Genomic DNA, 26,707 nt, shown 5'->3' with positions numbered 1-26,707 from the left:
GCTGTTAGGTGACAGTGGAAGATTTTCTGATACGAATTAAACAACCCTTTGGCGTGCCTTTCGAAAATTGGACTTCAGATGCAAAAAGTTCAACAAAACACCTGTGCAGATGGAAAATAACCAAGAAACAGGAAAGAGAGACGAGTTCTTGTGGGAAATGAGACACTTGCGCAATCCTGGATGGAGCATTTATTACTCTGATGAGAGTTGGTGTGGTGCAAATCGTTCCAGAAAGTTGGTTTGCAGGAACAGAAAATGCCTTAACAACAGAAAATGTATACGATTATCACAGAGTAAGTATTCAAGAGTGGAATGGCTGGAATTCAAACACCATCCGGTTCTGGAAAAAGAGTTATAATGCACCACATTGGGAATGAAGATGGGTTAGTGCGAAACGCTAGGTTATGTTTTACTGGGCAAAAAGGAGATGCAGATTACCATTCTGAAATGAGTGCCACACACTACAAATTTAGGAGCGTTCTCGAAAAATTACCAAACAGATCTGCGATTGTTTTAGATCAGGCTCCACATCACAAGATGGTAAATTCTAGTATCACGAAATCCATCTACGAACTGGAGAAAGGACTCTATTAGTGAATGGATGGAAAGTAGTAATGTAGAGCTTCCATTTAATGCCACATCATATGAGGAAGTTGCTACAGCTAGCCTAATGGCACACGCGCGTCGCACTTCAGGGCGCAGTAATACCTTTTGGAAAGCATACTGCAATCGATGTACACGGAAATTAAACTTCTGTGGTTGCCTGTAGCGCACAACAAATCGAACACCATTCAACTTACTTGGGAATTTGTCAAGAAGAAGGTACTAAAGGTGAACAAGAATTTTAAACTAAATGATACTTTGCGGTTGTATCGCTCCGCTCTGGAAAGTATTCCCCAAAGTGTCTGGAGCCATGTTAAGCACGAAGATTGACATAGCAGTAGAACCGTTGCTGATCCAAGTCGACGACTGTTATAGCAGCAGCCAGACCTCAGCCAGCAGCGAAAGAGATTAAGATAGGTTTTATTTCAGTCATCATTCTTGACCGCTAAGTTCATTCGAGCTAATCGACTTTTCCATTTACTATTGAAATGTGCTATACAAATGTTCATTTATTGTGAGCTGCTTGCATATGGAGCATTTATTTGCAATTGGCCATATTAATTCCCTCTACTCGCGACAAAAACTGAACGCGGTAATGCTGTACTGGAATGTGACCACGAATTTACCGTTCTTCGCTGATGAACAGGCGCTTATGGCCCATTACAAGAGTGGTGTGACAACTACGCTCCACCACAGCCACGCATATATTACAGCTACTAACATGATTGCTTTACAAACTCTTAACTAACAAACACGAGGAGTATTCATTAGCAAAGACATATGATGTAACCAACTAAAGCTGAAGTTTAACACCAGTGCCTTCTCCGTTTGCAATAGCTACAACGAACGGTAAGCTCAATCGCAGCGTCTTGCGTTTGACATTATAGCGATGAAACGAACAATCAGAAAATAACGAAAATCCACCTTTAAATAGAACAAGGTTGTATCTTTAAACTGTGCAAAGAAGTTTTTCTCTAATTACGGTCTGATTTTTATGCGTTCATAAGTTGACACTCGCCGAAAAAAAAAGCTACAAAAAGCACGATTTGTCTTCAATATTACTGCGTATTGAAACGATATAGTAGTTTCCGCTCTATAAGCAGCAGGTTTCGCTGCTCGCTCGCACCGAGAAATACAGAGGCGGCTCTGCCGCCAATTTTATTGCACGACGCGGCCGGCCGCGGGTGCAACAGAACCCATGTGGACGGGTGGAAAGAAATGTGTCAGGCTTTATAATACGTATTTATGTGTGACGTGTATTATGCATTTCTTGTACGTGAATGTGAATCTGCACATGAACTTTCCTAATCCTCTTCACACCTTTCCGTAAAGCGTGGCCAAATCTTAGTTGGGAAGTAGTTCTGTAGAATAGTAGTGCCAACCTCACTACTGGGTAGGGGGATCAGAGAGTCAGAACAGGCAGGTAAAAGTCAAAGAGGTTCCAGTGTCACAAGATTTGGGGTGGAGAAGTTGGTCACGACCAAGTGGTTCGACCATCCCCTCCACCGGGGCCCAGGAAGACCTCCGGGTGCCCGCCATATTAGGGGAGTGTTACAGAAGACGGGTAAGTGAGCAGACGTGCCCTCAGTCCATCTGTCTCAATGTTCACGCATGGAAGAGAGGTATTTGAAAATTTGTACTAATTCTTTTATTTCCAGCTTCGGATTGTGTAAGGAAATGATGTTCTCGTTTAATTTCGGAAATGTGACCCCCTGTGTTAATGTATTTGGTCCCCAGTTTGCCCGTTAGCCTCCTCACATAGTGGATGTCCTATGTAAAATATTGGGAGACTTTGGTGGTATACATTTGGCCAACGCAATTCCGTCTTGCCCGTAGAAATGTGCGTGCAGATTAGTATATAATATACCCAAGCTATAAATTGTAAAATTGTAATATATGTAAACTGGAACAATTCCTGCAATCGCTGTAAAATCGAGTGGTAATGTTTAAAATAAAAAGGTAATCAATTGTCATCAATCTTTAACATACCTTAAAAATCACAGAGAAGTCAAGTTAAAGGAATTCATTTAAAATAAAAGATACAGAATGCAGGGACCCACACATCAGCGTGTGAGCCCTCCAGCCCCTTGCCTGGTATCTTACAGAATAGGGCACGCTCTCTAGGTAGCGCTCTCAAGCTCCCCTCCCCAGTTATCCGTTGCGCAATTTTCATTCAGGGCTTGACGACATCAACTTTTATCTGCCGTCCCTAGGCAAGGAGGTTGGACGTTAAACTTTCAGTATGTCGCCCCCCATTAAAACTACGATGTAATATTCATACACTAAATGAAAGTAGATACTTCCACGATTCTGACAAGGTGTAACATATATATGACCATTATTTTTGTATTTGGTTTTGTAATTTTCCTAGATTGTCTGAAAATGCCTTTCAATACAGGCGAAACGCATCGCAAATGAAGAACTAATGAATCCATCTCAGTCGCAACCACGACTGAATTCTCTCTATAGCATTATCACGGTTGCTGTGCCAGTGCCGCAGAGTTTCGGAATGGAGTCTAAAATTTTCTGTCTTAATTCGGTAAACTCTCGAAACTTAGTTTCATCTTAAGATAGTTACCGAGAAACAACGCCGAATCGCATTTCACATCTACCACATTGCTCTGTCCATTTTTTAAATTTTATTTCTCTTTCTATTTAAATACCAATAGACCCTAGCAGTCTCTTCCTCACTCACCAGCGCAGACGCAGAAAAATAGATCTCCAATTACCCGTCGCGTCGTCAAAATTTTGCAGCTTTAGTATGCACCAAAGTTACCTCAAGTTATTTAATAAAAGCTTATCGCGACAATTATAGCTTCACAGGGCTCTCTGCATTATGTAGATATGATGTTTTCGAGAGCGTCGTGAGATAAAAGTCTCAGAGTACTATTTGTTCTGTCCAAAAGCCAGCTGACAACTTTACATTACTCTTAGTGAAAATTATAACACTGTCAAGGAAGCCCTGAACTAAGGGAGATTTAGTCCACGTACTACAGTGATGCGTCGGACCCATTGTCTGGCCATCACGTTCACCCGACATTACGCCATTTGATTTCTTCATGCGAGGATTAGTGAAGGACCGAGTGTATGCGACCAAAATGGACGATATTCCTACGTTGGACATCATATCACTAATGCGATTGCAACAATAACAGAGGAAAAGTTACAAAGAACTTGGCGAAAAATTGAATATAGAATCGATATTCATCATGCTACAAATGGTTCACATGTAGAGGTGTATTGATGGTAAATAAATAAATTCTTTGAGATGCACTACAATGTGGTGCATTTTTCATTGTTGTATCTACTGTGTTTTTTTTTCCTGGGTCTTTGAAATTAGGGAGGTTTGGGTGGGACACCCTATATAATGGTCCCCTATGTATTACTCTCATAGGGATCGTGAAGGCAAAATCAGATCAGTTACAGCAATCACAGAGGCATTTATTCATTCTTCACACGCTCCATATGTGAGTGGAATGGGAAGAAGCCCTAATAAATCGTACAATAGGACGTAACGTCTGCCATGCACTTTACAGTTGTTTGCAGACTATAGCTGTAGATCACTGAATGGTGTAAAAGGAGTTAATCATCGATTAGTAATTAACTAGCGACAGAACTTCAACCGTCGAATTTCGCCACCTGCATGAAGATTAGCTGCTTCTGATGCGAAAAAGAGACAAGCCAAGTTAACATAATGGGGAACTGTGCTGTTTATGAAGAACAGCACTGTGTGCTAAAACTCTTAGTGCATGGATGAGTTTAACTTTGGGCGCCGAACAGCCAAGTCACCAGCGGCATTCCTCGCTATAATAATATGAGTAGCTACATTGTTAAAACTGTTAAAAAATATATGTCTACAAACTCATTCATTATAATGTTACGCGTACAGGTGGTGAATAAAAACATGGAAGCACCAAAAATGCAACACTTTGTCATGCCTGATATGGTGTAGAAAACACGTTAGCATTCAAAGCAGCTTCCTCTCGTCTGGGAATGGACAAAGATCCAGTATGATTTTCAAGGAAAGCTTATACCATTTTTCCTGCAAAATAGTGGCAAGTTGAGGTAACGATGATGGAGATGGACTGCGGAGACGCGCCCTTCTCTCCAAAGCAGACCACAAATGGTTCAAATGGCTCTACGCATTATGGAACTCAACATCTGAGGTCATCAGTCCCCTAGACTTAGAACTAGTTAAACCTAACTAACCTAAGGACATCACACACAGCTACGCCCGAGGCAGTACACGAACCTGCGACCGTAGCGGCAGCGCGGTCAGATCACAATGGTTCAGTAATATTGGTGACTGGTGCCCAGGGGACACGTGATGGTTCAACCTCATACTCAGAAAACCTGTTCTGGATTATGTGAGTTGTGTGAACAGGGGGCCATTGTCTTGGAACACAGCATCACCGCTCGGGAGGAAACCTTATAGAGTAATCGTGGGGCTCGCTGAATAACATGATATGGTTGCCCAAATCATCACTGAACCCCACCGTGTTTCACTCTAGGGACATAAACTTGGCGGGAAGTTGGAAACAGTGTGCAAAAAGACTCGTCCGACCAAATGACTTTCTTTTATTGCCCAACAGTCCAGGTTTTATGGCTTCAGCACCATATTTTCCTGTCACAGGCATTTGCTTCACTGCTGAGTGGTTTTGGAATTCCAGCTCGCCCTGGAATTCTCTGCTAATGGAGCTCCCTTCGTGTCTTTTTGGCTGCTGACAGAATTTGCAAGTGCGGCATTCAGTTCTGCATCTGTCGTCCTATTATATTTCGTCACAATCCTCTCCAATGGCCGTCTGTCACGATCACTCAACGTGTACTTTCGTCCACATTGTGACTTAGCGGATGATGCTTTTCCACTTTCCCTGTATGCGGTGTAAGTCTTCGATATGGTGCCTCTTGAAACACCAACAGTCCGTCTCCCTTGGTTATAGAAGCACCCACCATACGAGCTCCAACAATTTATCCACATTCGAAATCACTTATCTCCGACATAATGCATTCACAACTACACAGAACACTGTCCTGACAACAACTGACACTTTGCAACGCAATGAGGACATTGCACAGCTGCCGTTCAAAGCCAAATACAACAGCGCAACCTACAGGCTTGACTAGCATCTGCATTTACGTTCGAGCGTGCACTTCTCGCAGTGTTCTCATATTTTTACCAAACTCTGTACATTCACCAATGTCTCTGATTGTACTCATTTCATACATTTAAAATACTGATTAAACAGTTCAGTCATAACCGTGGCCGGTTCATCGCTGACCTTCCAACCATGCAGGCTAGGGTAGTATCCCCTGGTCAGCCATCTTAGAATATGATGTCATAGTGCTGGGGAAATCTGACAGAGATGCAAGCTGGTCCAGTATCCCCCAGTCAGCCATCTTGTATTCTATATTTGAACCGGCCATCCTGAAGGTGGCAGGGGTAAAATACAGGGGCCGAAAGGCTATTTACAATTTGTACAGAAACCAGATGGCAGTTATAAGAGTCGTGGGGCGCGAAAGGGAAGCAGTGGTTGGGAAAGGAGTGAGAGAGGGTTGTAGCCTCTCCCCGATGTTATTTAATCTGTACATCGAGCAAGCAGTAAAGGAAACAAAAGAAAAAATCGGTGTAGGTATTAAAATCCATGGAGAAGAAATGAAACTTTGTGGGGTTCGCCGATGACACTGTAATTCTGTCAGAGACAGCAAAGGACCTGGAAGAGCAGCTGAACGGAATGGACCGTGTCTTGAAAGGAGGATATATGATGAACATCAACAAAAGCAAAACGAGAATAATGGAATGTAGTCGAATTAAATCGAGTGATACTGCGGGAATTAGATTAGGAAATGAGACACTTAAAGTAGTTAAGGAGTTTTGCTAATTGGGGAGCAAAATAACTGATGATGGTCGCAGCAGAGAGGATATAAAATGTAGACTGGCAATGGCAAGGAAAGCGTTTCTGAAGAAGAGAAATTTGTTAACATCGAGTATAGATTTAAGTGTCAGGAAGTCGTTTCTGAAAGTATTTGTGTGGAGTGTAGCCATGTATGGAAGTGAAACATGAACGATAAATAGTTTAGACGAGAAGAGAATAGAAGCTTTCGAAATGTGGTACTACAGAAGAATGCTGAAGCTTAAATGGGTAGATCACATAACTAATGAGGAGGTATTGAATAGAATTGGGGAGAAGAGGAGTTTGTGGCGCAACTTGACTAGAAGAAGGGATCGGTTAGTAGGGCATATTCTGAGGCATCAAGGGATCACCAGTTTAGTATTGGAGGGCAGTGTGGAGGGTAAAAATCGTAGATGGAGACCAAGAGATGAATACACTAAGCAGATTCAGAAGAATGTAGGCTGCAGTACGTACTGGGAATGAAGCAGCTTGCACAGGATAGAGTAGCATGGAGAGCTGCATCAAACCAGTCTCTGGACTGAAGACCACAACAACAACAACATCCTGAAATACATTCAAATCTCCGTCCAAGTCAAACAAGAGAAGAGTTCTGGCGCCTCACAAAATTTCAATTTTTTTTATTCTCGTCTTAGTATCATCTAAAATAGAGAGCAAGTTCTATGGTAGAAGCTTCCCTCTTGTCTGCGAATAAACAGGGCCTAATTACGCGCAGGTTATCTATGATGCAACCAATACTCTTATATTCGTAAAATACGTACACGTTATTATTTTGTATGAGCTTCTTCGGATGATTTTTTTCAGTGGACAGCTAACTGAATTAGTCGGCATTCGCCTCTTGTCTGCGAATAAACAGGGCCGAATTACGTGCAAGTTATCTATGATGCAACCAATACTCTTATATTCGTAAAATACGTACACGTTATTATTTTGTATGAGCTTCTTCGGATGATTTTTTTCAGTGGACAGCTAACTGAATTAGTCGGCATTCGCCTCTTGTCTGCGAATAAACAGGGCCGAATTACGCGCAGGTTATCTATGATGCAACCAATACTCTTATATTCGTAAAATACGTACACGTTATTATTTTGTATGAGCTTCTTCGGATGATTTTTTTCAGTGGACAGCTGACTGAATTAGTCGGCATTCGCCTCTTGTCTGCGAATAAACAGGGCCGAATTACGCGCAGGTTATCCATGATGCAACCAATACTCTTATATTCGTAAAATACGTACACGTTATTATTTTGTATGAGCTTCTTCGGATGATTTTTTTCAGTGGACAGCTGACTGAATTAGTCGGCATTCACCTCTCAAAACATCACACTTCCTCGTGTCAAATTTCCAGAGGCGCCCAGTCAAGCACGTGACTCTTCAGTCGCCAAAATAGCTAAGATTTTTAAAAGAATGGTTAACATAATTTTTTTCATTTTGAAGCAAGTTTGATACCGTGGGTAGATGATGCCTTCCATTCTTCATTCTGTTCAACCTGGACTCACTTTTTCCTGCTCTGAGACTTGAATTCATGAGCTCTTGAAGCTTGGGTAATCCATTCTTAGATACCTTCATTCGTTAATGAGGTAGCGGTTGACGAGATAATTCGGTAGACGTACAAGGTTTCTTAAGATCGATAGCGTCTGAAAAATAGCTTGTTGACGTGCAACGTCTTAGCAGAGTTACGAACCAACGTTAGAGTTTTAGTGGGAAATGCTTTTAACGAGAAAGGAAAGTATTTTTATAAAACAAAGTGAAACAATAATTCTACCAACTGGAAACAACTCCTAAAATTTGTCAACATATTTATTATAACATCATGACCACTGTATCCGTCATAATAGCGAAACCCCGAACTGTCTAGGCCCTAGGGTACTCTCATGACGAAGCGAAGTTTTCGTCTTTCTGTAGCACAGAGTACTTCAGTGACAAGGCCTGTCATCCAGCTCAGTGCTGTTGTTGCGTATTCTAGTACTGGACTCACAAACGTTTTTAATGTGTATAGATGTGTCTTGAAACAATGTTGAGAATTGCAAACGACAGTCGCTTGATAACGCTTTTCCAATGAGCAGAGAGTACTGTGAGCTCCAAGCTTCAAAATGGATGAAAATAATTTAGCAGTATCGATATCTTGTTCTGAGTATTCACACAGTCTTGTAGTGCTGGCAGCAACCGAGTGCTGTTTGAGTGTCGTAAGACTTCTACGACTTTCTGGAAGTGTGTTATGTATTTTGTACAGCTTCAATTCAGTGGTGTGAAGTTCTAACTGACTACTTTACATAAAAAACCGCAGGAACGTTGTGATTTGTGCAGAGCACTTACGAACGACTTACAAGTAACAAGGGGAACTTGAGAAGTCGGCCGTGGCAGAACATTGCCCAGAAAATGGTCATCAAATACAATCGGAATACAATCTGAAACGGCGATAGTTTTTGTTCAAATATCATCATATGCAAAGCAAAGTTGGTAGCTTGACCCTTGTAGGAGGCGGGAGCGGTGGTTTCAAATTTGGCGCCGGCCCCTGGCACCTGTGCCACGGCAGGACGGAGCTGCACCTGGCTGCCCAACTTGCCTTCCGCGCTTGCGTCACTTCGGCCCTCTCTGGAAGTTTCCAGACGCTGCTATTGCGTCGATATAAGCAGAACACTGTGCCAACCCCGGCAGTCACTGATTTTCACTCCTAATGGCGATGGTGGAGACAACTATCGAAAGCTCGAGTGTTTTATTCAAGGTCACAGGCTTTGTAAACTGAGCAGATTGTATTGAACTGAGAAACCCATTTTGACGTGAACATATTTATGCCAGCACTGACATACTAATGAGTTTCATACACAAGACAAGTGATAGCTTTGAAGATTATAAGAGGACAACTGTTGGGCGAGATGATTGCACTTAGTACGAAATTGAAACACACTGTAAGCGCAATGTAAATGTAATTTTATAACCTCTTGACCGTCTCGAAGCACCAAATTCGAGGTGACCCTGTCAGATGAATTAAGAACCAAGCGGTTCCCCCTGTAATTGGCCAATTTAAATCTACACTGATGCACATGCGTAAGGCAACCAAAGCAATTGATTCCCATTTTGGGTTTCTCAACAAGCTGGATACACTTGTCAGTAAAGAAATAGTTGCAGCGGTTCGAAACTTAGTTGAAACATTTAAAACTGACTTTAGACGAGCAACTAGGGAATAAACTGATTCAGTTCGAGGCATTTTATTATGAGTTACAAAATGATGAGTAAAATGAGAGTTATTAGTCGGAAATGGTAGATTGGTGTATAAACTCCTCTTTTTAAAAAATATATACCATATAATGTTTTCATAATACAGATGTTGTTATAAGGATGTCACTTATGGTGATTAACAGCAGTGCAGAAAAAAAGGACTTCTCAAAACTTAAGCTGATGATAAAAACAACCATCAGATCTCCACGTTACAAGATAGGCTTAACGTTTCAGCTTCACTCAGAATACAAAGTGTTATTTTAAGTCAACTAAGTTATGGAGAATAACTTCGTTAGTATGAAGCCTATCTCCAAAACACTTAGGCAATAAGATTGTTTAGAACTTTGGTTTTATGGCTGGTTGAGAAACCATTCTATTTTATTTAAAAATGAGCAAAATTTGTTTGGTTGCTACATTCCTCTTCTTCTCTTGAATTCACCTAACAAACGTGCTTGCTTATAGATACAATTTGTAATTTTAAATTCTGAAATACTGATTTAAGATGTTGATGCATAGCGTTGTATATCTTAATAATTTCAGTCCTATTCATGTTGATCAGATCACAGATCGCACATTAAAATTTTATACACTTAAGTCAGAGGAAAAGGAAGTGGAAAAGGCAGCAGAGATTTACGTGACTTAGCAACGATTGCCAGTAATGTTGGACTGTGGATTAATGCGGAGAAGACTAAAATGAATCAACATGTCCAGAGAGCCCCTAATAATGTCCCATTACAAGTAGGAATATGGAACATAGCCAGGGTGAAAATTTTTAAATACTTCAATCGGTATAATAACTTTATACAAGAAATTAATCAATGTAATGTCAATGGGTCAAAAACTTATTTCTGAAGCAGGTAATGTCATAAAAAAATCTAACACTTCAAATTAAACTTAAGCTACTATAATACAGTGGTAGCACAGGGTGCTTATAATTAAAGTTCAGTCACTCACAGTCGTCAAGTGTTGGTTGTGATTATCGTATGACAGCTAAACTTGGTAGAGATTCTAATGCATTAATGTGGAACTGAAAAAAAAAAAAGTAGTTCCAGTTTTGCTACCAGGCACAGATCTGTCATTCTGAATGTAAGAAAGACATATATATGGTGTACATAAAGTCCGGGAACACTTTCTATTATTTACTGCACAAGAACCAAACATTGTATAAATATCATACATATGTCATTTTGAAGAGAAACCCTGAAAGTTCTTTTTCATGTATACTGCCACAGCATAGTTTGGTACTTGCCGATAGTCAGCGCTAGTCGCAAACATGGCAAGTTCAGGTGCGGAGCGAGCTTTCTGTGTGTCGGAGTTCGACGAAACCAAGTGTGCTACAGCTGTTCAACAGATGTTTAGAACCAAGTATGGTAAGAAGCCACCAACAAGGAAGACCATTTACCACTGGCACAACAAATTCGTTACGAGGGTTTGCTTGTGCCCGGTAAAGAGAAGCGGACGTCCCAGTGTAAGTGAAGTGTATGTGGAGCATGTACGAGAGACATTCATAAGGAGTCCAAAGAAATCAGTGCGTCGTGCATCCCGTGAACTTGAAATGGGTCCAATGAGAGTATGGAAAGTCCTGTGATAGAAGCTGTCTATGAAACCATTCAAATTGGAGCTAGTGCAGAAGCTCAATGATGATGACAAAGACAAGTGTTTTGAGTTTTGTTTGCAGTTGCAACAATTGAACGAGGATGGGGATGGCATTGTCTATCACTTAATTTTTATCGACGAAGCCACTTTCCACACTAATGGGAAAGTGAACAGGCATAATTGTCGATCTGGGGTACAAAGCATCCACACAAATGCATTGAATTTGGGTGTGTGCACAGGCCATTCTTCTTCGCCGAGAGCACTGTTACTGGATATTCTTACTTGGACATGTTGCAGCAATATCTAATGCCTCAAATGCATATCGAACGTTTGTAAAAATAAATAAATAAATAAATAAAAAAAAAAGCAAAACTTTCAGAGTTTCTCTTCAAAATGCAATATGTATGACATCTGTACAATGTTTAGTTCTTGTGCAATAAGTTATTGAAAATGTTTCTGGACTTCATGTATACCCTGTAGAAATGTTCCCATATGTAATGGATTAGGAATGGGATGTGTGCAGAAAACGTCAAACAAGTGAGAAAGGCATATTGGTGATTATTATTATTAACCACTGCTTTCACAGTTTGTTCAGTATGAACACCAAAAAATTCGACGAGATGCTGTACAGTGCCAGATTTGCACATGGTGTCCAAAATTGGAACTAATTTGTTTCCAGCATAAATTGATCCTGTCTAATGCCTTAGTGTATCTACGAACTTTCGCTGCGCTATGGTAATTACAGCCCACAGTGTACCTCCTTGAATAGCTGTACTTTAATTATAACCTGGTACCAGTGATGCTATACGGGATAGGAAGCTTAAGAACTTGAAAAAAATAAAAAGAACTTATTGATCTTTGAAAATAAAATCATGAAAATGATCACTAGACTAAGCTGTGAAGAGAATTACTGGTGGCATAGAAAATGAAATTGCGGAGAATAAACCAGGCAGAGCACATTGCTAGGTGGTCACACTCTTTCCAGGCAAAAGGTGTGACAGTGGGAAGAAGTGATGATACCTGTTCACTTGTAATACTATGGAAATAATGGGAGGAACTGCGAAAAGACCTTCAGCTGCTGGGTGTCCATTAGAACTGCATCCAAAGTGCTCAAGATAAGCCATCTATGCAGAGACATTGTAAGACCAGTGTGTGATCTTATAAAATATAAGCATCAAAAGCTGTATTAAGGGTTTTTAATTCGAAAATTGCTGTAGGTCAGTGGTCTATAATTCCCAAATATGGCCCTGCATATAACACAAAAGATGTTGAATCATGATGCACTGGGAGTGTTACTCCACAGACACTGCATTCCATTGTGTCCTCTTCGGAAAAAGATAAGCCTATTTGTGTGTGTGTGTGTGTGTGTGTGTGTGTGTGTGTGTGTGTGTGTGAGAGAGAGAGAGAGAGAGAGAGTGTGTGTGAGTGAATGAGTCAGGGGGGAGCAATACTGATGACCGCTATGCATGGGGAAGATGTTAACAGGTGGCGGCAGAGGTGAAAAACGCGTCGCTAAGGAAAGTATGAAAGTGTGTGTGTGTGTGTGGGAGGGGGGGGGCAGCTGTACATCTGCTTAAGTGCTTGGTTGCCCACAGTTTAAAATAACATGCTCAAGACTGCATAGCACAGCTAAGTAGATGTTTTACAGATTTTTAAATTTAAAGAAAAATATGGTAAAAGTATCCAGTAACAACTAGTTTAACAAGTAATGTTTAAGAGATAGAGTTATTCCAAATTATGTCAAGAGTTTGATTTGAAAAAATAGTTGTGATACAACAAGAAGTATGAAGAATGTTATGCTGTTTTCTCTATATTCCAAAGAGACAATGTAAATAAAGACGTGTATGTAGCTCATTACAGTGAACAGCAGTTTCAGTGGATTTCAAGAGGCATGATTAATATGCTCATTAACACAAGCAAGATGAATATATGAGCTGTAGCACCTCAGATGTGAACTGCATAACCTGGAAAATGTTTTGAGCAGCAATGGGTACTCCACCAGTTACATAAGAAGTGTCACAGAATCATACACTTAGCAAAGTGCAATATCGGAAAAAGGAATGTCATGTATGGCCCAGAGTTATGGACAGAATCAGTTGTATATTGTACAAACATGGCATAAAGATGACTTATACACTGGCAAAGAAGATCAAAGAGTGTATCAGATTGGCAAGGAAGAAAAGGGTCTCACTTGCTATGTCAGGAATACACTGTATACATGCACTTAAGAAAAAATCTATGTTGGTATGACCAGGTGATCAATCAACAATAGTATCACTGAACATAAGCAGTACTGCAGGTTGGGCAGGTAGAAAAATCAGCCATGGTGGAGCACATGCTGTGTGAGACTGACCACATAGTGAAATTCACCAACACAGAAGTTCTTGTTGTAGAGAAGAGCTATTACACTCACTTATTCAGGGAAGCTATAGAAATACACAAATGTGACAATAGCTTTAACAAGAAAGAAGAAATTCTCAAGGTGACTGGATCCTTGATTCCCACCCTGCACAGTGTGACCAGTGCAGGTAGCAAGTGGAGAACCTCTGCAGTGATGACTATGGAAAAGTCTTTGGATGTAGGCATGCCAGGTAAATATAATCTTAGGTCATGAGATTGACTCCAGGCCACCACCAGCAATGGAGGGTTATCTTTGACAATGCAGCCACTCATGCTGGTGAAAAATCAGAAAACTTATCAAACAAATGATGCCAAAGAACCTGAGACAGAAGCCAGCAGGCAATTTATTATTTCAAACAGAATCGCTAAACTCATATGGGGTGTCATTATGCTTTACCTGATTGGCACACTTTTTACACAACTTCCTCATGACTTGCTTTTAGCCTTTGGTTGGTTCCTGCTTTTGCACTATTTGTATTGTTGATGATATATCTTTCTCCTATCTCTTGGATTTTCATTGGAGGAAGTGGTCACTTTATTATTTTTATTCTGCAATCATACGGTGTAATTTTGCTCCCATACTATTTGTTGTACAGGTAATGTGAATTAAATAGTAGCACGTCAATTACATGAAATAATAATAATAATAGAACAGCATCTGCTCCTGTATATCAGTGCTGAGACATATAAGCATTCTATTTGACAACTGGCATCAGTTTTAAGACCATTTGGTACCTTAGTGATTTTGTCACCTGTACCCTTATATTAAGATATTATGCGGAATTTAACTAACCTCTCATAAAGCCTTCCATTTTCCAATTATCATGCTTTACAAGCAGCGTGAAATTTTATTTCCTTTGCCCAGTTTTACATATATAACTACTTTAGCACTGTTCCTCCTATTCAACCCTAGTGTCCCAGTGCAATGTGTTTTCATAGTTTGTGGAAAGATACTGTAATAATTGCCCATTTATATATGATAGTCATCATGCAGCTTTTCTTCTAACAGAGGTAAAGTAACATAATCAGCTTGAGATATTCCACTCATATCAACAAGCATTCCAGTGTACACAGTACACTATTTATAAAAGCATCTGGATTGTTCAGCATGTACATTTTGATGCCATATTTATATCTTTTGTTCCATATACATGATGTTTCAAAAATCCTTTACAAACTTCGGGACCAGGTTCCTTGTACTAAAACAAGAAAAATATCGCATAAATGTATGTCTTAAAATGCTTTGGTTAAGGGGTTATTAATGAAAGTTGACATTCAATGACTTTCCAGTTACAACACAGCAACTTCACTTATCTATGGTCTCTAGTCTTTGACTTATTGTATACTAGATGGCACTGTGTTGCTGAGAGACCTGTTTACATTCATCATTCATCTGTTTCAATTCTTCCATTGTGCAGATGTACTACAGGTAGTGAGTTAACTGAAAGTGCTCTGTTCAAACATGGGAGGATATTCATTTTGTGAGCAGGCAGACATAATTTTTATCTATGGTCACACAAATAGTAATGACATGTGGCTGTACAGGTGTATCAGGTGATGTTTCCTGGCCAAAGACAGCTGAGTCATCCAACCTTTAATAGCACTTTACTTAGCTCACAAGTATAACAAGTGAAAATATTTTTACTTGTTCAGGTGATAGTATAAACTTTTCATTTTGCTGTTGTAAAATCTGAAGATGGCCATTGTAGACCAACACCAGTTACGAGTGTGTCATAAAAACTGAATGTGTAAATAATAAACAAAACTTAAGAATAATTATTTTTTTTATTTTCCCTGTATTTAAACTGTTTGTGTAATTGCATACAATTGAAGTTGCCAAAATGTTGGCTAAAATGTTTCTTTTTATTTTACTACTCGGGTGGGGATTTTCAATCCATTGATTACTCTGGTGTAGTTAGTTTCACAGGAAACTATGTTAATGAAGAATAACTGATAACTGAAATTTTACCCCAGAGTGTAATGATAGAAATAGTATGAGTTTATCAGTAGATTTGAGAGTACCAACACAACTCATTATAAAGCCAGTGTTTCATTCTTACCTGTAAACTATTTCAATTTTTTCAAAATAATTAATTTAAAAATATCTGTAATTTAAGTTCATACACATCTAAAATTACTTCTGCCATTTGAGCCATTATGCCTAATGTATTCCAGGATTTGACTTTATAGTCTTGTTCTCCTGATTTTTCTGACCTAAATACCACCCTTCATTATTTGGTTAAGCCCCTAATTAAAGAATTGACTAAATCAACATAATTTCAAATATGGCAACTTTACTCATATGTAGATGATACAGTGTGGAGTCATATAGTATGCTAATCAGATATTACTGAGAACTTTTATAATTTTCCAACCAAATCATTACTGGAAACAATAGTTCATCTACATTACAAAATGTTTACCCTGCAGTTTTTGTAACTGTAACATAATTTTCAAGATCACAAAATATCATTCCACCAGTCTGTAAGTACCCCTTCCCTCCCAAATATCCCTGGTCCGCATTCTGTAATCAAACAAACAACAACGCCTTGAAAAGCCTGCACCTTGAGAGCACACAGTCAACAACTCTGCATCTACATGTACATGACCACTCGGCACTTCACAAATAAGTGCCCAGTAAAGGGTTCATCAAATCACATACAAGCTATTTCTCTCCGTTTCCACTTTTGAAATGCACATGGGAAAAATGAACACTTAAGTCTCCTGTGCTCTGATTTCTCTTATTTTATTACAATGATCATTTTTCCTTCTGTAGGTGGGCACCAACAAAATATTTTCACATTTCAAGGAGAAAGCTCGTGACTGAAATTTCATGAGAAGATTCTGCCACAGCGAAAAATGACTCTGTTTTAACGACTGCCATCTCAGTTCACATATCATATCATCATATCCAAAACACTCTCTCCCCTATTTCACAATAATACAAAATGAGCTACCCTCATTTGAACTTTTTCAATGTCCTCCATCAATTTAGTCTGGTAAGGATCCCATACTGAACAGTAGTACTCTAGCACAGGACAGACAAGCACAGGGTAGGCAGTCTCTTTAGAAAACCTGTTGCATCTTGTAAGTGTTCTGACAATAAAACATAGTCTTTGGTTTGCCTTCCCCACAGTATTACTTATGTGATTGTTCCAAGATTTTTGTAATTGTAATTTGTAGTTATTTAATTCAATTGACAGCCTTTAGATTTGTTTGCCTTATAATGTAACCAAAATTTAACAGAGGGGTGCTTATTTGTATGATCTCAACCTTTCATTATTTAGGGTGAATTGGCACTTTTCTCACCATACAAATATCTCGTCTAAATGATTTTGCAATTGGGTTTGATCATCTGATAACTTTACAAGATGTTAAATGGCAAGGCTGCTCAGATCATCTCCCAGATCCTTTATATAGAGCAGGAAAAGCAGAAGACCTATAATACTTCCCTGGAGAATGTCAGATATCATTTCTGTTTTACTCGAGGACTTTCCATCACTTACCATGAACTGTGAACTTTCTGACCGGCAATCACAGATCCAGCTGCACAGCTAAGATAATACTCCATAATTTGATTAGAAGTCACTAGTGAAGAATAGTGTCAAAAGCCTTCTGACAATCTACAAATGTGGGTACAATTTCAGATCCCCTATAGATAGCATTCATTACTTCATGTGAATAAAGAGTTAACTGTGATTGACAAAAATGAAATTTTCTGAATCTCTATTGGTTGTTTGTCAATAAATCACTTCATTGAGGTAATTGCTAATGTTCAAACATAGTATATGTTCCAAAAGCCTATTGCAAATTGACAGACATGACATGGATCTGTAATCCAGTGGATTACTCCTATTTTCGTTCTTGAATACTGGGGTGCACTATGCAACATTTCAGTCTTCAGGAATTGATCTTTCATTGAGCAAGTGCTTGTATATCATTACCAAATATGGAGATATTGTATCAACACAATCTGAAAGGAACCTAAGTGGTATACACTTTGGACTAGAGTCATTGCTTTTATTAAGTGATTTAAGCTGCTTCGCTATACTGTAGGTACCTACTTCCAAGTTACTCATATTAGCAGTTGTTCTCCATTTGAATTTTGGAATATTACTTTGTCTTCTTTGGCAGAGGAATTTCAGAAAAGCTTGTTTAGTAACCGTGCTTTAGTGGCACTGTCATCAGTAACATTTCCATTGTTATCAAGCATCAAAGGTATTAATTGTGTCTTGTCACTACATACTTTACATATGAGCAGAACATCTTTGATTTTCTGCCAGATTTTGAGACAGAGTTTCATTTTAGAAATTATTAGAAGCTTCTCACTTTGAAGTCCACACTGTTTTGAGCTTCAGTAAGACGTTGCCAATCTTGGAGATTTTTCATTCTTTTAATTGTGACATGTTTTTTCAGTACTTCTGCAACAGTATTCTGCCCTGTTTTGTGTACTGTGGAGAATCAGTATCATCTCTTATCAATTTACTTGGTATAGATCTCTCAGTTTCCAGCGTACTATTTTTCTGAACTTAAATCATATCAAGTCTACACCTACATAGTCAGACTGGAAGGAATGGTGACTGTTGCTTAGGAAGATGTCATGTTAATTATTATCTGCCTTTTTAAACAGATATATTTTGCATTTATTTTTGATGGGTTTGGATGTTATGGTATTCAGTCTTTCTAAGCAACCTTGTGCTCACTAATCCTTGTATCAGTCATGATGGTCCATGAAAGTCTAAGTGTTAAAAAAGATGCATGGCTAGCATCTGATGATAAGATCAATGTATAATGTATGTACATTGGTCTTCCACTCATTTAACATCTATTTAAGATCCATGGGCCATTATCACAAAACTAACATTCCGATGAAAGTGCATTCACAATTATATCATGGTATTCCATCATTATTCAGGCATAAATCCAGGATATTTTAAATTATAGTTCCAATATCTTGGCTGATAACGTTTCTACTATTCTTACAGTGAGTCATTTGCAAGTTTTTAAACAACTCTACACACTGTGGAATAAACATGCATGCATCAGATATGACACTGTTAGTAAGAAGAGCTCAGTGATAGATAAAGCTTTATGCATTTACAGGTAAAACAAAGCAAGCACAGAGTCAGTGAATTATGAAATACATTGTTGATTATTATGGATGCTGTATGTTAGAATGCCAGGCAGTGAAGACTTGGACAATATTTTCTTTGACTTGGCATACGTAAAATGAGGCATTTCCATGATTTGTCAAGTAGGAAACCCTTGTCTCATTTGAACAGGCTACTTTCCCATAATCCATGGAATGGCCAGTGGAAATACAATATTCAGCCACTGTGGATTTATTAGGTTTCCACCTTCAGCCTATCTTATTCAAAATACGCCCTTTCTAATTCTCCCTGAAGGGCACAAATCTTTCTTCCCTGTTCACAATATTCTTGTTTTGACAGCATAAGCCGGCCAGAGTGGCCGTGCGGTTCTAGGTGCTACAGTCTGGAACCGAGCGACCGCTCTGGTCGCAGGTTCGAATCCTGCCTTGGGCATGGATGTGTGTGATGTCCTTAGGTTAGTTAGGTTTAATTAGTTCTAAGTTCTAGGTGACTGATGACCTCAGAAGTTAAGTTGCATAGTGCTCAGAGCCATTTGTGTCACTGGTGTTCAATGTAACATTGTTGAACAATGTGCATTGTTTGTTCTACATACCTTTTACCACATTTACATGGAATTTCATATATACCCAACTTTCATAAAAGCAAATCATTCTTCATGGATCCCAGAAGAAAGATCACATCCACTTTATGCTTCTTCATTTTTCTTGCAATTTTTGAAGAGACATTTGCCACATACAATAGAAAGGATGTAGACTTACATCTCTATCTTCCTGCTCATCTTTTGGTTGGCCTGGCTCTCTTAATTTGTAATTTTTTTATATCAAGTCTTACGTAATATTTCTTCCAAGTGTATCAGGTCATTTTGTAGGTTGTCAGTATCGGACACTACATGAGTCCTGTTTACTAAGATTTTAAATACACTCATAGTTTGAGAAAGATGGTGGCAGCTAAATGCCTGGAAGAATAAACTAGTACGAGTGGACTTATGGTAAATGATATGTCCTAAAAATCTGTCTCCCTGAAGCACACTAATACATCTAGAAATGGTACACAGCCATTCATTTGCCATACAACTATAAAATTGATATTTTTGTGAATGGCATTTAGATGTCCAAGGAACTCGATCAATTTGTCCTTACTATGGAATGAAACTATTAATGTGTCATCGACATTTGTCCAGAACACTGTTGATTTTCAGACTGCAGAGTTGAGTGCTTTTTCTTCAGAATTTTCCATAAATAAATTAGCCATCATGGGCTAAAGAGGACTACCCATGGCAACACCACCATTCTGTTCAAAATGTTTATTGTCAAATAAAAATTAAGTAGAGGTTAGAGCATGCTTAACTAACACCATTATGTCTTCTTCAAACTTGCTGATAATCAATGGTAGTCAACAATAGGTGCTATGGTGAACAAGGAAAACATGTCAGATCTGACCAATAAATCAGAGTTGTTACATTTCAAAGTTTTTAACCTAATAACAAAATCAGCTGAGCTACAGATATGATGTTAACATTTACCTACAAAGGTCTCAATAAACAGGCTAAATGTTTGGCCACCCAATGAGTAGCTACATCTACATTGGTCACTATTGCTCCAAATGTCAATGCTTTTAGTATCTGCCACAAGTGTGGTTTAGGACTTCCATCTTCTGAAATATCAGCAAAAATATTGAAACTAGAATTAAAAATATATCGAATGCACACCTGAAAAATGATGGAATATTTGCTAAAAAGCTTCAATAAACACATCACATACCTCTTTGGGGAGTAGATGGTTCTGTGTCTCCAGAGGTTTGCATTAATGGAAATCAGTGGCTCACTGCACACAGTAATGCTTATTTCAGACTAGTGGTTTATTAACTTTCGTATTACAAATAACAGGACAGATAGTAATGATGTGTTGCATTATTCTGGTGGATTGTGACTTGAAAGACAGTTAGGCTCACTGTCACTAAATACTGAGTTTCTGTTAATGAACTATTATGGGAGTGAATTCAATGGACTTTTAAAGTAGTGTATGTACAAGTGAACTGTCTAATGACAAAGTGAATGGACTGTGTAAACATGTTACCACTGAGTGTTATTGCTGTTTATAACATTGAAAAGCAAAGTTGCTCTACTTGGTTGTTTAATGACATTATTTTGGATGTATATTAGCAGGGCAGTTTTTCCTAAATTTACTATTGGAATAATACTTAAAGTATCAGTTGATAGAGACTGATCATCGCTCTGTATGAAAATATCTATTTTGAATGAATCTGCAATCATGAAAAATTTAATCCAACCATGTTGTGTTCATCACAGAACTGCATTACTACCAACAAAAATCAATTTCAGATTATGAGACTTCAATTCTACACATACATTGTGGAACTTCAAGCAGTAACCAAGTAAGCAAACTTATAACTGTTTCAGAAAAGACATTAATTTTTATTTAGTACCTGTAGATGAAAGCTGACACAAGCTTAATAATTTTTGATTGAGGTTGAGCAAGGCCTGTAGTTTTGTTACATTTATAGAAACATATTTTTAAAATAAAACTTTGTTTTATTTATAATTTTTGTAGTTACTGACTCACTGCTTCCTAGCACAGAATGGCTACAAAATCTATGTCACATTAAAATAAATGAATGCTCTGCAAAGGTTTTAAAACATTAAGTGATTTTTCAGCTTTTTACATGAGTGCTTCACTAATTTCACCTGTAATGTGTTGGTTACAAGGTAGTTTCATCTTTGTGGCTTTTATTTAAATTACTTATTTGGAACTGCTTTTACAGGCATATTTGCTGTTAATTCATCACATTTAGTAGTGTCTCTGAAATAGGATGTAACAATAGTACATAGTTGACTCCTCTCACACTCTGCATCACACCCTGATTCTAAGCTTGGATCTCCCTCTTTCACAGAATATCTGAAACAAATTTGATTAATGCAGAACTATTTTTAAAAATATGCATTTTAGATACAAGATATGAAGATAATACCAGAACTGATTGGAAAAGCCAGTATACTGACTCATCCAAAATATAGTTTAAAAATGAATTTTCAACTATTTGTGTAGTACAATCACAGTATTGTTGCTGACTAACTTTAGAAACAAAGTAAAGGCAATTATAGATCAATAACTTGTTCAGTGAAATACACTGATGCCTGCTTGAAGAATAACTGTGTTATCTTATTTTTTCAAGAAATCTGGAAATGACAGACACAACACTATTGTACCACTCTTTTAAATAGATATATTTTTTGTAGAATTGAACCAGTAATCTCATTAAAAAACATTATCTTGTTCTCTCAGAAACACACAACAATTCTGAGGGACTGAACTAAACTGGAACCTAGTAACACAAATGATGAGATGATTAACTTTTAGTCTGTTATGTCAAAGCCCACAAAGAACGAAAGAGTTCAGAGGACGCACATAGTCATTTACCATTTTAACTGTTTGTACTTCAGATTACATATTTTCAGTTAACTTCTTTTTTCATACTTCTGCATTTTTTAATTGTAAAACTGGTGTGTGTAACACACACTTGCTACAGCAATAAAAATTGCAAGAAGAGGAAACTGTGATTTATAGCAACTACCAACTAACTATGAAATTGGTATGAGAACCATATATAAGTGTACAAAAAATAATGTTAAAAGTTTAGTAGTTGCTAAGAAGTGAGTACAGTTTAGTGCCACTTACATTTCATAAGGCTTTCTTTGTTAAAATGTTGAAATGACATGTGGATGAAAGAATAAAATTGCACTGCAATTAATGTAAGAATGGCACAACTGCAGAGAATGCTCTCAACCTGTTGTTGAAAATGACTCCCCATACTTGTATACTTGTCACATATTGAATTTACTTCTATAAGTGTACTCCCTCCAAAAGCCATACCACAACCATTTATGTCAACAAGGTAAAAAAAAATTAGACCTCCAAATGTGAGTGATACAATGCAGATTATGATGAAGACAGTGTACTCAAGTCTGCTAATTGAGAATTTAGGGCAGGGGTCTGAATTTCAGTGCATGATTCATGAATCCAAGGAAGACATTTTGGAAGGGTAAGAAGACATTTACAACAAGAAATGTGCTCTCTTATGAGATGTGTATTGTAAAGGGACAACATTTCTACATTCAGCAACTATCTAAGTTCACATTAGTGATTTTGAAAATTGTAACTAAATGTCTATACAAGGGTGATGTACTTGAGGACAATATTATGGAAATGGAAGAGGATGTAGATGAAGATGAAATGCGAGATACGATACTGCGTGAAGAGTTTGACAGAGCACTGAAAGACCTAAATCGAAACAAGGCCCTGGGAGTAGACAACATTCCATTAGAGCTACTGACGGCCTTGGGAGAGCCAGTCCTGACAAAACTCTACCATCTGGTGAGCAAGATGTATGAGACAGGTGAAATACCCTCAGACTTCAAGAAGAATAAGAATTCCAATCCCAAAGAAAGCAGGTGTTGACAGATGTGAAAATTACCGTACTATCAGTTTAATAACTCACAGCTGCAAAATAACAACGCAAATTCTTTACAGACGAATGGAAAAACTGGTAGAAGCTGACCTTGCCGAAGATCAGTTCGGATTCCACAGAAATGTTGGAACACGTGAGGCAATACTGACCCTACGGCTTATCTTAGAAGCTAGATAAGGAAAGGCAAACCTACATTTCTAGCATTTGTAGACTTAGAGAAAGCTTTTGACAATGTTGACTGGAATACTCTCTTTCAAATTCTAAAGGTGGCAGGGGTAAAATATAGGGAGCGAAAGGCTATTTACAATTTGTACAGAAGTCAAATGGCAGTTATAAGAGTCGAGGGGCATGAAAGGGAAGCAGCAGTTGGGAAGGGAGTGAGACAGGGTTGTAGCCTGTCCCCAATGTTATTCAATCTGTATATTGAGCAAGCAGTAAAGGAAACAAAAGAAAAATTCAGAGTAGGTATTAAAGTCCATGGAGAAGAAATAAAAACGTTGAGGTTTGCCGATGACATTGTAATTCTGTCAGAGACAGCAAAGGACTTGGAAGAGCAGTTGAACAGAATGGACAGTGTCTTGAAAGGAGGGTATAAGATGAACATCAACAAAAGCAAAACGAGGATAATGGAATGTAGTCGAATTAAGTCGGGTGATGCTGAGGGAATTAGATTAGGAAATGAGACACTTAAAGTAGTAAAGGAGTTTTACTATTTGGGGAGCAAAATAACTGATGGTGGTTGAAGTAGAGAGGATATAAAATGTAGACTGGCAATGGTAAGGAAAGCGTTTCTGAAGAAGAGAAATCTGTTAACATCGAGTATAGATTTAAGTGTCAGGAAGTCGTTTCTGAAAGTATTTGTATGGAGTGTAGCCACGTATGGAAGTGAAACATGGACGATAAATAGTTTGGACAAGTAGAGAATAGAAGCTTTCGAAATGTGGTGCTACAGAAGAATGCTGCAGATTAGATGGGTAGCTCACATAACTAATGAGGAGGTATTGAATAAAATTGGGGAGAAGAGGAGTTTGTGGCACAACTTGACAAGAAGAAGGGACTGGTTGGTAGGACATGTTCTGAGGCATCAAGGGATCACCAATTTAGAACTGTAAGGCAGTGTGGAGGGTAAAAATTGTAGAGGGAGACCAAGAGATGAATACACTAAGCAGATTCAGAAGGATGTAGGATGCAGTAAGTACTGGGAGATGAAGAAGCTTGCACAGGATAAAGTAGCATGGAGAGCTGCATCAAACCAGTCTCAGGACTGAAGACAACAACAACACAAACAACTAAATTATGTTTGCAATGTCTCACAAATTAGCAAGCATTCTTTACAGGAGAGAAAGTGAAAAGTTTTATACATATTAATTGCTGATGTCTGTGTTTTCTTCCAAGTATGGTTGACATTTTTCAGCTTGTGCAGGTAGCTCGACACTGTATTCTTAGCAGATAACAAACCCTGAATACTGACTGTGACCCATTTCTTAGAAGATGACTTTGTAAGAATGCAAGATGGTTGCAGAACTGGGGAACCAAGTAATGCCTCTTATGTTCTATTAAAGTGACTTGAATGAATGATTGTGAGTTAAGTAAATGCTGTAGAATGCTAAGTACACTTTCAGAAAATATCTGATTTGGCTGCTTAATAAGACTTACATTTGGGAATAGGATGTTACCCAAGTGTGGCTTGTGGTTTTCGTACTGGGAAAGGTGCGATATTTATTGATCAGAACCAAACTAGACCTTAGGTTGTGCTTCACATCAGTCTGTCTCTGCAACCAAAATTTCAGAGAGAGAGAGAGAGAGAGAGAGATAGAGAGAGAGAGAGGGAGAAGGGGGGGGGGGGGGCAATATCAAACTCTATCTGCAAGATCTGCCACAGCAGCTGGAGACAAGGCCCATGTGTGTGCGAGTTGTGCTTGTGTGAATGTATGTGTGTTTTCTATTTCTGAAGAAGAACTTTTTAGTCTGAAAGCTTAAATATTTAAAAAGCCTTTCATTATGCCTGTTTGCATTTCAGCACCTCCTCTAACTGGTGAATAGTGATCTATCTTTTTCATGATATTGTGGTTTGAATGGAGTTTTCAGTTAGTAAAGTGTGTGCTAATATTGACTTACCTTCGAACTGAAATTGCTTGCTACTTGGAGTTATAAATATATGAGGACCAGCAAGAGAAAAGATCTACCATATTTAATAGACTACAAGATGCATCTTAATTTTTAAGCACTTTTTAAAAAAATAACATTTTTATTATTAGATTGCAAAGCTGTACTAAAAAAATTTTAGTTTATAAAACTGAACTGGCCTTCAAAACCCCTGAAAATTGTCATCTGAACATTCTTCTTCTTCTTCTTCTTCCTCTTCATCATCATATTGTCATTTTCACATATAAGATGGTCTCCACTGCCATGGAGAGCGTTACTAATGCTGCACTTATTGAAAGATTTAACAATTATGTCTTCTCTCCGTCTAGACCATAACTGTTTTATCCACTGACACACTTATTTGATTGTAGCTCATTTTAAAGCTCCCTTCGGCATGAATTCACGTTGGGTATCATCCATCATCCATTTGTTCCAGTCCTCTCTCATATAAATTTTAAATGGTTTATTTACTGAACCATGAAGAGGTTGCAATTGTGAAGTAAGTCCTTTTGGAATAACAGCATGCTCTGTATTTCCCTTTCTCAATTTCTCTTTCACAAAATTTTTCAAATGACTACTAAACTGATGTAGCACAACTCTTCTTCAATTAAGCACCTTCCCTTCTCTCCCACACTCTGTTAATCCATAAATTGATACAAGCCTTATCCATCTACCTTGTCATGTATGTGAACAACAACACCTGGCAATATTTCAGAAGGTTTTTGGCATTTTTTGAGCTTGAAAAATGATCATTGGAGTACGATTAGTACCAGCAAGATGTGGAAGTACAACAGCATAAAGCATTTTTTCATTTCTACTTGCTTTTGTAGTTACAGTTTCAGTATTTTTCATGGCAACAGTTCTGTTAATCAGCACATCAAATGTCAGATGAGTTTGTCCGTATTCACTATCTGGCTTAGTTCCACATTGGTTTTCTTTTGATGTTGAATAATAAAGTGATAGAAAGATGGTATTTTCTCTTTCTACTCTTGTGGCATTTTCTGAGATGTTTTGGTTTTGGTTCATATACCTGTAGCACCAGTCAAGCCTGTAGCACCAGTCAACTCCACCTTTAAATTCTGATAAATTCCACTGTATCATTAGCTTATGAGGGTGTAATTGAATCATTTTTGTATTAATTCCAACGCAATTTTGATGGTGTTTTTGAATCCATTTCAATGTGTCATCTTCTAGTTTTGGCCATTTCACAGTCAATCCTCTATTTCCACATTTAGTCCTC

General features: G+C 38.2%; 1 protein-coding gene across 1 annotated transcript in view; it reads right to left on the bottom strand.

Annotated features, from left to right (window-relative positions):
* Positions 1 to 21,275: 21,275 nt before the first annotated feature.
* Positions 21,276 to 26,707, bottom strand: part of LOC126237192 (sphingomyelin phosphodiesterase-like) — a 169,056-nt gene continuing 163,624 nt past the window's right edge. Inside the window, exon 11 of the mRNA XM_049947071.1 lies at positions 21,276 to 21,752. Within this exon, the coding sequence (XP_049803028.1) occupies positions 21,593 to 21,752 (160 nt within the window). The 3' untranslated portion in view covers positions 21,276 to 21,592. The remainder of the gene's footprint in view (positions 21,753 to 26,707) is intronic.

The sequence above is a fragment of the Schistocerca nitens genome, chromosome 2 (genome assembly GCF_023898315.1).
Source record: "Schistocerca nitens isolate TAMUIC-IGC-003100 chromosome 2, iqSchNite1.1, whole genome shotgun sequence".
Taxonomy (NCBI): Eukaryota; Metazoa; Arthropoda; class Insecta; order Orthoptera; family Acrididae; genus Schistocerca; species Schistocerca nitens.
This window is presented reverse-complemented; position numbering and strand designations above follow the sequence as displayed.